Here is a 14,600-nt window from a genome sequence, read left to right as displayed (position 1 = left end):
GGCAGCTCGAGGCTACGACCAGATCCGTTGTTAGACACATAGGGATCAAAAAGGCCATATTGAAGCCATTCATCTAAGAAAGCAAAATTGCTATTTGACATTTGTTCACATTGCGCACTTATTTTTATATGCGCAGATGACAAATATTTCCTTTTAGATGAACTGGTTTAATGTGACCTTTTTAACCCCCCTGATGATGAATTAACTAGGTAGAAATAAAAAACTATTAATTTAAAAATGTCAACTACCTTCTAAATAAGAGTAGAGGTTATAAGAGTAATTAATAGAATTTACTAGGTAATTGTGTACCAGGTTAGATATTTAATCTTACTTTCGGACAATCAGGTCATCAGCCTGTAATATCTTAACTAAACTAAGGACCACAAAGTGATTTTTGTGATGTGTCCCCACCGGGCTTTGAACCCGGGACCTCAGGATCGTGAGCCCAACGCTCAAACCACTGGACCACGAACGCCGTTACGGCTTCATGTCAACTATTAACACTGATAAGGACTTCCTTCATACAAAAGACATCAACGAAATCATTGTTTTTTCCATGTACTTTTTATTATAATTAAAACACATAATAACGGGTTCTTACCGCGTTTAAATCAGGGATATGAGATTCCCGATCCCGATCTTTTTATTTTTGAAAAATACGTGAAAAAACATGCATGCATCAGGGATATGAGATTCCCGACCCCGATCTTTTTATTTTTGAAAAATACGTGAAAAAACATGCATGCGATGGATAATCGCTTCAAAAATCTCAATTCGCTGCATTCTAATTCGAGTTTTATTATTATATTGTGTCTTGACTAGTATACGACAGACATTATTGTTTAGAAGTTGTCGATAATTTATATTTACAGTTAACAGTTTGGCGGTTCCTGAGTTCCAAAAATTCAGTGTTATTTTGTAAGTCGATTGGCAATCGGGGAAAAAGACTTTATGTAATTTTTCACTCTCCTATGAACCGCCGCCGCACCTTCCAGCGGCCCTGGCTTCAAGATGACATCTCGATCTGATCGGACGTGATCACGACTGCTCTTTGGAATTTTACCAGAGGTACACTGCTGCAAAATTCCACTCGCAAAAACTTAGACATAAGAACATTCTAGAATCATCGTGGAATTGAGTAGGTTACCAGCAAACTTTAAGTCATGAATTAGTTCCATGAAATGAATAATTTCACGGATATAATCTCCGTAATCATGTGATCATGTACATCAAAGAATTATAAGAAAAACAACACAAGACGGAATGTTATACATCATTCAAATTCCATAATAATAATTGATATCTTCATGCATTACATACGAGGTAAGTAAATGAAAACCAATACCCATTTAGTTAAACTTGACACCTGAGTTATACCTACTTTGGTCCGATTTCTTATGATATGACATACTTTACGCGGTAAGCATAATGGGTTAGTGCTAACGGAACTTAACACTTCGCATCTAAGTACCTAATTCGCTTTCAGAAAATATGAAAGTTACTTATTTTGCAATTGTATGCTGTCTAGAAATATTTGTTATTTAATTTTTATATTATTCAAAAGTTTGAGCTTCCAATTTTAAAAACTCAAACTCAAAAATATATTTTTTGTATATATTTTGTTTAATATTAGAATGACCAGTGAAGTGCCGTTCCTGAATATTCCCGTTGTAAACACTCTTTAATAGCAAGGCTGTTTTTTTTTCATATTGTTCTTTCTTGTACTCTGGTCGTATAGGCTTAAAGGTTAAGTAATAAAGCTCTTTTTACATAAGTTAAAACCTTTTTTACTTATTACCGTGAATGTTCCCACTTTTGATTCACGGGAACGACACATCACTGAGAATGACGCGCCTTACTTGACTCTATCAAATCACTAGGTATAGTGTAAAGTACATAGTCAAACCAGATCTATCGCAGTATCCCTCTTCAGTATTTGGTACTATCTAACAACTTATTTAATTTTGAATTAAATACTTTTTTCATCACATCACTAATTTAAGAGCCACGCTCTTGTCGGTGTAGCATTCTCCATGCTACTTTTCAATACTTTTTTATTAGGCCTAAAAACCGCAATGCAAGTGTATCGTACTCGTATAATATGCTATCACTATATAGCAGTCCGAATTGGCAGTCACTGCGAAATATTTCACTTCAATTTATACCAAAGTAGTTTTGCGTGTTCATTGCGACAGGCGGTATTAATACCTACTAAAGTAATTTAAGGTACTTACTGACATTTTATACAGAGATATAGTTAGATACTAAATTTAAAGTAACCTAGGTACCTACTTACTAAAGTTATCATATCCACATGCATTCCACATGGCATTTTTGCATGTATTGAGTAGGTACCACATGATAGACGGTCGGTAACATAAGGGTGATAATGATTGATCAATGTTTACTATCAATTCTTATTCTTTTGTAAAGTAATAATAATAACAATGTCACACCACATTTAGATTAAATTGTCTTAAGGGGCCTCTACGTGTTGGCTTCGGTCCCACGCACGTTTTCCAAAAGTCCGGGACTCCATAGGCCAGAGATATGGAAATGACATAAGTACATAATAATAATAAAATTCTTTATTAATCAAACAAGGTACAATTTAAACTGTTAACAGCGAGCCGTGCACTAGGGATCATCCTGTATCGCAGTGGCTCAAAGACACAATTTTCGTTTAAAAAATAAGTTGTTTGTACTGCTTTACCAGTAGGTACTAGCATTTATGTAAAATTGGATCAAGATGTTTTTTGCAAATTAAATTATTAGAGGATTCATAGTGGCTTTAACAAATTATTAAGTTTAGTTTTACTTATAAATAATGAATTTAACATAAATTGGAAGACAATAAAATTATTACCGAATCGCTCATTCCGCCCTGCAGGTATTGAATAAGTCCTAATTTTGAAAGTAGGTAGTTAGTATGTCGTATATAGACACTTGTCTACATCATAATATATTAAAGAAAGTGATTGTATGTCACGGAGCAAAGTCATGTATCACGATCTTGACATGACATGGAAGTAGCAGACAGGTAGGTGCAGCAGTGGTAATGCGAAATTAGGACGACAACGACAAAATCAAGTTGTGAACCTGATTATGTAACGGTGACTTCAATACGACATTCAAATTTTATTCTCTTATTTTAAGTTCCCATGTAATGGCAATACACTTATGCAATACGATGACCCGAAGTAAACCTTATCTGGTAATAAATGTACGGAATTTAACAACGGCACTTTTTGTCGATGTTTTTGCGCAACTTCTTCCTATACAGGTTTCGATCGCAATTATCTGCGAATGTTTTCGGATGTTCGTAAGTATATTCACTTTAGGTAATTATAGATAGTAGTTTTATTTTGGAGTAATTTATGACATAATAGCACTAGTTAATTGCCGTGTCGGTCTGTAACCTCGCTAAAGTTCGTAAGTAGGATTATGGCGTGACGTTTAATTCCTTCCGTTCAATTAGGTAAGAAAACTACTTTTTATTTGTATCCATTGCGAAAAGCAATTATTTCAAATGTCAAAGGTTTTTGCAAGCCATTCGTTTAATTATAATTAACTAAGGAAACGATCTTTGCACAACTTTACCTTCGACAGTTGCAGTTTTAATACAACTACCAATTCATTTACTTCCCCCAGTGTGGTTTGGCTTAGCAACAGACAAGTGCAAATGGATAAAAAATATAACGGTTCAAGGATTGCAATTTAAAGGTGTTAGGCGGTTTTAGTTTTAATAAGTAGCAAATATGAATAGAGAAACGATAATTGAACACAAACGTATCTTACGAAATAAGGAAAAATATAAACCTACTTATTTCTTAAAAACAATTGTAGGTTATACGCAGTCGTTACATGGGCATTGCCCGGGACCTTTGGCGGCTCAATTGTAACCCTGACACCAGGGTTGATGAAGTTTATCATTGGACTTACAACCCACACAAGAGAAGAATATACAAACAATGTTGGCATTGACTTTGGTGGTTTACCGTTTAATACCTAGTTGACCTATTTCACAACATTGTGGCGATTGCTCTTACAAAATTTAGGCGTTGCAAAAACCACATGTGACTACGTACCTTTGTGCTTGTCCGTTGAGTATGGTGACCACTTGGGCCACAATACCCTTCACTGGAGCCTCCTTGTCCAGCATCGTGTATGGCTTGTCCATCGTCATCACTAACACTTGCACTACAAATCCACTATAAAGTCCACTATAATGACCACTACAATGCACTCAAGTTTCCAACATTTTCCTGTAACATACCGTGGATGATTTATGTCCAAACGAGCGCTATAATCATGTAAATCTTAAGTAGATTTAGTAAAAGCTAGATCTGCATGACAGACGACCTTGTACTTAGTGTATACAGCTACTTTAATAGGATGCCATCGGATCTTTTTATAATAGTTCCGCTTCCGGTTTGGATGGGTTGCGGCCGCAGCACTTAAAGGAGTTGATCTCGCCGTCAGCCGGCGACAATGGGTTTCGTCTCCTGGAGTCGATCACATGCCTTTGTAATTTTATGTTGCGGGGCGCGGTGAACCCGGAGGTGTGCCCGTATATTTATGGGGCTTCGCTCTTTGCACTCGCTAAGAAGGATGGTGGGATCCGACCTATAGCTGTGGGAAACACTTTTAGACGTTTAGTAGCCAAACTCGGTTGTCGTGCAGTGAAGGACCGGATGGCTGCTCTCCTCCGGCCCCATCAATTGGGCTTCGGGACAGCACTGGGGTGTGAGGCGGCTATTCACGCCACTCGGGCCTTTGCGATGAACGTGGGTAACTCCGGAAAGGTCATTGTTAAGTTAGATGTTTGCAATGCCTTTAACAGCGTTGAGAGGGATACCGTTCTCGCACAGGTGAAAGACCTGATCCCGTCGGTGTACCCGTTTGTGTACCAGTGCTATGCAAAGGCGTCCAAACTTTTTTTCGACGACTCTTCCATCGAATCGCAGGTTGGTGCCCAGCAGGGTGACCCGTTGGGACCTCTTATTTTTAGCCTAGCGATTCATAAGGCTGTTGAATCCCTGAAGTCGCCTTTAAACATTTGGTATTTGGACGATGGTACTATCGGCGGCCCGCAAGATGTAGTCGCGCGGGACATTCATCGCCTGTTTCCGGCTCTTGGGGAGATGGGTCTCAAGGTTAATACCGCAAAATGCGAGATTTTCCCGTGCGGGCCCGAGGCGATGGCTGGTTTGGCAACTTTTAAAGACCTGATTCCTGGCCTAAGGGTCGTCACTAAAGACAATTTTATGCTTTTAGGAGCGCCAATCTTCCCCGACGCGGTTTCCGCCGCGCTCCGAGAAAAAAAAGAATTGCTGCTCAGGGGACACGCGGAGCTAAAGCACCTGTCAGCTCACGTTGCCCTGGTTCTTCTCAGGGGTAGCCTCTCTCTTCCAAAGCTCACCTACTTAATAAGAACCAGTCCTACTTGGTTATTTCCTCAAGAGGTTGCCGACATAGACGAAGTTCTCAGGTGCTCTCTGGAAGATATTATTAACATTAGCCTGGGGGAACGGGAGTGGAGGCAGGCTGGTCTTCCGGTTCGTCATGGAGGTTTAGGGGTGAGGCGAGTGCAGGATATCGGGGTGTCTGCTTTCTTGGCTTCGGCAAACGGCTCACTGGAACTTGTCACTAATATTATCTTTTTCGAGGGTGACAGTTTCAGGATCCCGTTTGCGGACGAAGCCCAATCAGCATGGAATGCGCTTTGCCCTAATACCACGTCCCCCGAAAAGCCTCAGTATCAGAGGAACTGGGACGACCTTTGGGCCAAATCAGCTGTTGCGGACCTTATGGAGTTGTCGTCAGGGGCGGACTTGGCCAGATTGCGTGCGGCCCTCTGTCCCGAGTCCGGAGCTTGGCTTCACGCCCTGCCTTCGCCGCACGTGGGCACGCTCTTGGACGATAACACCCTGAGGATAGGAGTTGCCCTTCGGCTGGGGTGTAGAATGTGTGAGCCACATACATGCCGCTGTGGTAAGCCGGTTGGCTCTGATGGGCGGCACGGCCTCGCTTGCCTAAAGTGCGCGGGAAGACACCCCCGGCATCATGCGCTGAATGATGTCATCCGCCGTGCACTGGCGTCGATCGACGTGCCGTGCAAGTTGGAACCGCCGGGTCTAAGCCGTACAGACGGTAAGAGGCCTGATGGGCTCACGCTCATACCCTGGGAGAGGGGGCGCGCTTTATTGTGGGACGCCACCTGTGCTTGCACGTTTGCAGCAACGCACCTGCCTCGTACTACTCGAACCGCAGGGGCAGCTGCCGAGTGGGCTGCTAGCCAAAAGCTGGCGAAATACGGGGACTTAACGCGGACCCACGATTTTGTCCCTTTTGCCGTCGAGACTTCGGGTGTGTGGTGCTCGGCGGCCAAGGATTTTATTCGTGTTTTGGGGAGGCGCTTGAGGGACCGCGGTAGTGACCCCCGCGCCAGCTCGTTCCTGGTTCAACAGGTTTCCTTGGCAATAGTGCGCGGTAACGCGGCCAGTATAATGGGCACCTTTGAACCGGGTACGAGAGGGGGCGGTATTTTAGACTGACTCACTAGTCATAGTTTGTGTTATAATTTTAAATGTTTTAAAAAAAAAAAAAAAAAAAAATACTTTAATATGTTTATGAAATGTACTTGTATCTTTATGTAAAACTTTCCGGTCACTTTGTAAGTATAACCTATAGGTAGAATACGTAACTATCTTAATCTATGCGTGCTAAGAGCTAAATAGTTAAGACTTTACTTACATGTATAAGTAAGTATAAGTAACTGGATTAAGAGCTGGCCGAATATTAATATTTTTGGCCAATTAGTGACATGTAGGTTAACTATATGAAAGTTACCTACTCAAATATAAAAAAAATGTAGACAGTACAAAAATGTTGGTCTTACAAATACTTCATCACTGTATATTTTGAGCTGTTGCTTACACATCTATCAACAAGAGCAATGATAACAAAATTGTATGGTTGAGTAAACAAGACGATTTTTTTGTAATTTCTTGGTACATCAACCGCGATGACCATTCACATCTGTCAATAAAATTATTCAGGAATCGATAGACGCTTCGATAAGCAAACGCTGCATTGTAAATGCCTTGTCAATCATGCACTCGGGGTTATGAAACACCTGGAAAGAGTAGATCCGGCTGATATTTATGTCGAGTATTAAGTACATTAAGTTCTTAAGAAAGTAATCATTATACCAATACAATAGCCAAAACGTTTACTGCATATTTTGATTGATACTGGTCCATAATTAGAGTCTATAAAATCTCAAACCGCCAAATTACCACTCGTTTGAAATTCAACAATTGATTGCGTCAATCGAGGGTCCATTTTCATTGCATTTGAATAAACAAAGCGTTTCGTCAAGTCTATTCTCACGATTCGGCTCAGTTTCTATTTTGCGACATGTTTTTGCGAGTCCTGCATCGTTTCAATTTTTTATATGAATTCATTGAAAGACTATGCGTTAAGTAGAAAGCTTATGAAACGCAAAACTTGCGGTTTCAGGTGACAAAAGGTCAAGTTAGTGCAGCAATTTGAAAAGTAAAAGTACCTACGTGAATGTCTGAGGTGACAATCGCATTATCTTTTTACAATGATGGATTGGCGACTGAAGACGTATTCTGTATTGTGGAATAACTGAAAGTCGAAGAGGACGTCGATCTTCTAAGTTAATGGCATACATTTGAAAGTTTGCAGACGGAAAAACGCTTATCGTTAGTTGGTCGTAAAGTATTAGAAAATGCTGACAAGATATGGAGACGACAGCTTAAATGTTGAACCACTTAAGTGCAATTAACTGCAGAAAAAAGATGTAACACGCGTATGTGCCTACAAGCACAAGCTAATTACTACTGAGGTTATAACGAACGGTACACTGTCTGTCTATCTTGGACTACATTTTACTAAAATAAAACGCAATATGCAAGTAAAAGAAAGCGCAACAAACGATATATCTCTCTTAATTAACACTCACGAGGTACTGTTATAATCGTCTTCATCGTCACTATTACTCATTTACTAAGTTTTTATTTGACTTTAACTTAAAAGCTCCCACGAGCCGGCATTCGGCACAACCATTTACTAAAAGCTTCTAAAGAGCTATTCAATGTAACCATGGCAACGGATTTTGGACAACAATACAAACGGCTGTGCGACAATGAGACTTCCTCCCGTGATGTTCCACATGGTAGCACGAAATCTAATACTTTTTACACAAACGCAGACAAACCAGTGTTCTTTATTCTCACAAAGACAATGTATCATCTTATATTACTCCTAACTTATACGTATTTTACAACTATCGATTAGATTCTAAGGTATTTGAGCGATATCTCGATTAGATAAGGTAAATAAACAAGTGCATGAGTCGAGATTACATTGAGGGTAAACTGCGTGTTTGATTCACAATTTCAAATTAAGTTCATAATAAACTGAAGGTAACCCACTTTAATAGTCCTTTTTGATTTTGTTACGTCTTATACTTATGTCAAATATGTATGATTTGAGATTACTTATGTGCCTAGACTATGAAATGAACAACAAAACAATTTAAACAATTTGAATGTAACATTATTCATGTTATCGTTTTGTTAGGAAATGCATTTAATAACAGAGTAGGCATTTACAGTCCTTGATAATGATAAAACCATGTCAACGACCGCTGTTTAAATATTTCATAGTTAAACAACCAATTTACCTTATACATACATTGTACCTACTATGGGTCCTGTTTAACGGTTACATTTGTCGCATTGATTTACTTAGCCGTCGAGGTGTTAAATCCAATATGCAACTTAGTTGGTATCGTGCTAGGCTATTACAGCACCTGATTCAATTATCAACGCATTTGCTCACTACACTGTTGTCCGTAAATCCAGGATATGATCAATGAACTCTGAATCCGATTCAGCCACAAAACATTAACGTTGAAAAAAATTCGGAATGCGGCGCAGCGCTCGCACATGTCAGGATATTGGGCGATCGATGACCTCGAGTACGATCGAGGATTGTGTTGACCGATGCTGAGAGCTGAGCACGTGTCGTTGGGTTCGCTCGAGATCGGGCTACGTTCAGCCGCGCGCGCGCCGTGCACTCGACTAACATCCGGCGCACGCGGCCCGCGCAGAGATGCTTACCGAAGCCCTAGCTGCGCCACACCGCTCGCTTTATCTGATTACTTCAGAGCAAGGACCTTACGACACGAAGCTCACCGGAAAATGTACCTTGAAAATGAGCGCCTAAAGCGCGAAATCTGTTACGAAATCTAATCGTTAACTTGACAAGTTGACGCTGTTTTGAAACTCTTTATGGCCACTTGATTCCCATTACGAAACACCCACAATCTCAAATTTTGGTGTTCTTTGTTCATTAGCAGTACCTATCCATCATTATCTTTGGAATTAGTAAGTCACTAGGTATTTATGGTTTAGGTTCTTAGATATCGTATGGATATCTCTCTGTGGCGCAGGACATTTCAAGACTTGAGTTTTATTTTTTGTATGAATCAGATCAAGCTTTTCTATCGCATCTACATTTTTTGTAACGTCTTCATCACTCCTATCAGTTTGCTGTTGTAATAGCAATAAATAAGTGAATATGTAGGAATTCGTCAAATGTTCGCGGGCCCATTGTAAAAGAATCCCCCAAGGTCTGTGGTACCTGGGCTCACGGTACGTACATTATAAGATGGTAGGAAATCCCATTGTGTTCCATTGTCGTGCCGCCACCGCCCGGCGTATGGAGGTCGCCGAACACCCACAATTAATCTGATAATTGGGACTGGAACGGTGCCTTGCCTTTGTTTCTATTTTACGCTTAACCGTTAAGCAAACGCTCAACTTCACATTTAACACTATTGTGTATTGAATGTCAGTCACTTAAGACATTTTTATCACAAGATTATTGGGTCAGTAATTATGAAGGCACATGTGCGCTTTCTCAAGATTTAATGTTGTCATTAAGTACACTTTATTATTACATACAGTAAAGAAGCAGGCCTTGATATTAAACTTCATATAACTATTTTTAATCGGTAGGCACTAGGCGCCTACTTTTGATTGGCTTGCCGACCTTACTCTTTAAATAACAGTAGCAAAGTTGCGTTTAAAGGTTTTAACGGGCGATTAAGTCTAATAACAGCGTTTAAAGTAATTCGGTAACTATTCATTTGGTTTGAAACTGAGTAACGAGCTAGCGAGGGAAGTAGTTAGTGCGCGCAAGTCACGGAGCGGGTATAATTGATTCGCGATTGTCAACCGTCTCAGACGGTTATGCATGAGGTGGAAATTGTAGACGTGACTGCCAAGCTTTGTGGATATCTAGAGCTGCGATTCATAAAGAGAATCGCAGACATTGTGTATCATATGCACAATCTATGTAGTCTATACCTAAAGTAGGTTACCTAAATAAGTAAGCACCTATGTGCATATTAAAATAGACCTCAAAAAAGGTCATACCTGACCCGCATCTGGTCATTTTCATCGTCATTTATTATTCACCTTTCATCTTTTGATGTTTTTAGACGCATATCGGTACGCTATATGACTTACTAGCTTTTGCCCGCGACTTCGTCCGCGTGGCATGTTATAAAAGAGAGATCATTGTGTGTGTGGGAGTGCATGTCAAATTTCAAGCATCTAACTTATGCAGTTTAGATTTTTTCATACAACATTTTTTTCCCGCTAACTCCCATTTTTCAAAATACAGCCATAACTAAACTTTATATTTACTAAGGTATGCCTATGCATAGTATGCATGCATGCTAGATTGAAAACATCTACTCGTATCTTACGCGGTTTAGATTTTTTCATACAAATATTTTTTCCCGCTAACTCCCGTTCCCGTGGGAATTTTACAATATCCTGTTGCAACTAAGCTTTAAGTTTACTGAGGTATCTGCATGTTAAATTTCAGGCGTCTAACTTCAGTGGTTTAGATTTTTCATACAAAAGAATTTTCCGCTAATTCCCGTTCCCGTGGGAATTTCGGGAATTTCTTTCTTAGTGCACCTCTACGGTACCTAAGCTACGTCCCTTCCAAATTTCAAGTGCCTACGTTTAGCCGTTTAGGCTGTGCGTTGATATGTCAGTCAGTGAGTCAGTCTCCTTATTTAGAAGATTCTTCTCTACGTATGGCTGCACTATAAAATTTACGGAGCATGTAAGATTTATTTATGAGTACGTGGGCACTATTATAAAAAGACAAACAGACTATTAAAGTCCCTATCCTGTCATGCGTTTGTTGAATACTTATTCAAGTCTTCTTAATGATCTGTATCGAATTATTGCACTACGAGTATTCATTGGTAGTATTGTTAACTACCTATAGCATTTGTCAACACTTTTTGTCTATTGTCTTAGATCCGATTGATAGCTATGAATAAACAAACGTAGATCGTAGTTTTATAGGTAAGTAATGATTCATGCAGGTAAAATGGAGGGCTCAATGAGGTATAACACCATATACCTATCTTTATATCATCAGAGAATAAAATATAAATACTAACCTTCATTGCAACTACGAAATTACGAATCTATACAAAAAAAAATACATTCTAAAATATATTAAAAACTGCGAAGGTACAATTTGAAAATTGCAGAATTATCCTTCAAATAGTGACTGTATACCTACAACGTTTCCTAGGTGGAGGATGGGTGGAGCAATGTAAATGTACCTAATAACTTACAATTCTCTCTCTCTCTTTATTTAAGAGCTGCGCTCTTGTCGGTGGAGTAATCGCCTCCATTTTCATTACTCCATAGATAGGGCGTTTAGAACGATGGCTGGTGGTGGTGGAACTTATAATTAATTGTATGTATTTTAATTAATACCGAATACGGATCGTAGACAGCGCTACCTAGTCTCTGAAAAATAATCTACTTACCTCCTTACCTAAAACCTGTGTGTAGTTCAACTGGCTGCACTATGTAAATTCTAAAAGTCGAAATCTTGAAGGTACAGAATGTGGTACTCACCCGATGTTGTTAAGACTAGTAGTACTAGTGCTGAGCGACTCCGTAGCCTTGCCAGTGGCGATGGCAGCCAGCTGTCGATCCAGCATGTTGCTCTGCTCCAGCAGCTGGCTCCACTGCCGCACTGCAGACTTGGACGAAGACAACTCCTGTCGCAGTTGTCTCTCATCCAGCGAGTTGAGGCCGCTGCGCAGTGAACTGTCCAGCCTGAACACCACAACACTGGTTAGAGAGAACAAAAAACAAAATTATGCTGTTTATTTACCTTATTTGATATAGGACATTATTAAAACGTACTCAAACCTAAGTACACATAATTTATCAATATGACGTATATTAGAAAATCTCCGGTTCGCGCAGGTCTATGTTGCTCTATACATATATTGTAAATAGGTATCCCTGTGAATTATATCCTGGGTTGCAACCAATAGAATCAATAGCACGGTTGCCATATCGCGAAGACTGGTATCGTTTCGTCGTCCATGTCCGATGGCCGTGTCCACATTAGCGGTCATGAAGACGGTGGGAATCGGCGAGACGATTACGGTGATAGGAACGGACACGACAAATGACCTATGTAGACCTTGCTATGCCAGTCTACAATACTAGACCTCTTCATATTACTAGATGTATCGCTTTGTGCATAGACGAAGCGCTCTGTAATTGGGTATTGTGGTCGGTGCCACAGGATACTATATGTACAAAAGGGTTAAGGAAAAACCAATGGACTATATAGGTACCTAATAGGGCAACTGGACGCGGGCAGTAGGTATCACGGACAGTACCTACGTCTTGACAACTAAAGTCAGAATGGATTACGTTGGTATAAAGTTCGTCAAATAAATAACATAAGTAAACAAAATGTTTTCTTTTTTTATTATTTAATAACAATTCTGAATAGGTACCGAATACGGTATTCAGAAGCATAATGTACATGTGGGCTATAGGACGTAGCATTTATTATTCGCTATTCTATGCCATAGGCATTGTTATGTCTATATAATATAACAATGAGGCTGAGAGTTCATATTGAGAGGCATCGTGACGACTACTGAGTACGAATACACAATAACAATAGGTTTTATTTACCAAACATCAATTTTCCAAATGAGAAGAATGTCTATTAATCTACTTGTTCTTTAAATTATTCAATTCTTTCTAAAGCTGGCTATACATAGAAGTGGCACTTCGAGCGTTCCGGGCAGATTTTTTGTGTCCGAGCTTGTATGCGCTCTTTCACACAGATTGGAAGTTAGGCACGACATGGTTACAAACATAATCCTGTTCCCCTGCCCGCAACTGTACCCTGGACTAGACACTGCATATAAATATAAATCTTACCGTGGGACGTGTTATCTCGTAGGTAAGTGTGAGCGAGACAGACAGTCTACCCTTCCCCCTTACTCCTTAGCGGTTTACGGCCATTTAGGCTAAAGTAAGACAAATAGGGGATGAGGTAAAACCAGCTTGGCGCCCGTTACGAATTGGTGCGGGGTGAAGAGTTACAGTTCAATTTCTTATACAGTATTATTCTTTATTATATGCAGCAACGCTCGCAGTACCGCTTGTGTGCTTTGTACTTGGCTAAGTATTATGATTTGCATAGTGTCCATACCTCTCGATGTAATCATCAACACTCTGTAGCGAAGTGATGGATTGCGCCAGATCATTGTCCATCATCAGGTCATCGGAAGCCAGGCTCGACAGTGTATCCAGAGAGGCTGTTCGCTCCGCTCCTCGACCGCATACTATTCAATTATAACATAAATGAAAATTTACGAATGGAGAGGGATATCTAGAATTGTTTGAAACACAAGATAGCTGCAGAAATTATAAGTAGCACTGCTTGGACATTCCATACAAAAATCTCGTTATACCTAAGTGCAAACGAGACAGACATTTAACGCGCTCTCTCTTACTCTTTAACGGCTTACGGCAATTTAATATTTGTATCTAGTGCGGCAGATAGTATTATTCCTTATTCTATGGCGGCAGTTCGGCACCGATACAAATTGGTGCGGGGTAGAGTGAACGTCCGTTCTGTACGTAGTATTATTCTTTGTGTCGAAAGATATACTGTAAAGGTAACTATCACATCGTCCGAGAACCTATAGGTAATATTGCTTGATCAAGTTATATGCACAACTGTCCTACTTATACTTTTCGTATGAAATAAAACCCCGCGTACCGGTTCGCATGTCCGTTTTCCAGGCTCTGTATGCACCAAGTCTAAGTTTATCACTACGTGCTTGGGATGGTTAGCAGCGTTATTGCAATGTGAGTAAGCATTTCTTTCGTCCCCTGATGGACTATGCAGAGCGTGAATGATAAATTATATACTTAGATCGAAAATGAAAAGTGTTAAGAAGCAACAGTTTTGTTTGAAATAATCGTTTTTTTTTCATACCCATAACACACGGTCTAAAGCACCTGTGAAATCCTTACTATTCAAAAAGTGTATAATGCGATTAAAATCTACATGCTTCAAACACTAAACATACTTTGAAAGTGATTGTTATATATGTTTCACTTCACTAACCACGGTGCAGCTGCTTCAGATAAACGGCTTTTTTATTACCTACTATATCACTTTCAATCACTACTGTATTG

The 14,600-nt window shown here is 39.8% G+C and overlaps 1 protein-coding gene across 10 annotated transcripts in view; it reads right to left on the bottom strand.

Moving 5' to 3' along the window:
- Positions 1 to 14,600, bottom strand: part of LOC126369855 (uncharacterized) — a 117,758-nt gene that overhangs the window by 17,818 nt on the left and 85,340 nt on the right. For 8 of the 10 annotated variants that reach the window (XR_007566773.1, XM_050014427.1, XM_050014434.1 and 5 more), the window contains 2 exons: positions 13,606 to 13,738; positions 11,994 to 12,212 (listed from right to left, as the gene is read on the bottom strand). Coding sequence is in view for 9 of the 10 variants with exons in the window: in XM_050014427.1 (XP_049870384.1) it covers positions 11,994 to 12,212; positions 13,606 to 13,738 (352 nt within the window). In the remaining variant the exon portion in view is untranslated. The remainder of the gene's footprint in view (positions 1 to 11,993; positions 12,213 to 13,605; positions 13,739 to 14,600) is intronic. The other 2 variants (XM_050014431.1, XM_050014436.1) reach the window with 1 other exon arrangement.

Source organism: Pectinophora gossypiella, chromosome 9, assembly GCF_024362695.1.
Source record: "Pectinophora gossypiella chromosome 9, ilPecGoss1.1, whole genome shotgun sequence".
NCBI lineage: Eukaryota > Metazoa > Arthropoda > Insecta > Lepidoptera > Gelechiidae > Pectinophora > Pectinophora gossypiella.
Note: the sequence above shows the minus strand (reverse complement) of the source record. Positions and strands in the feature narration are given on the sequence as shown.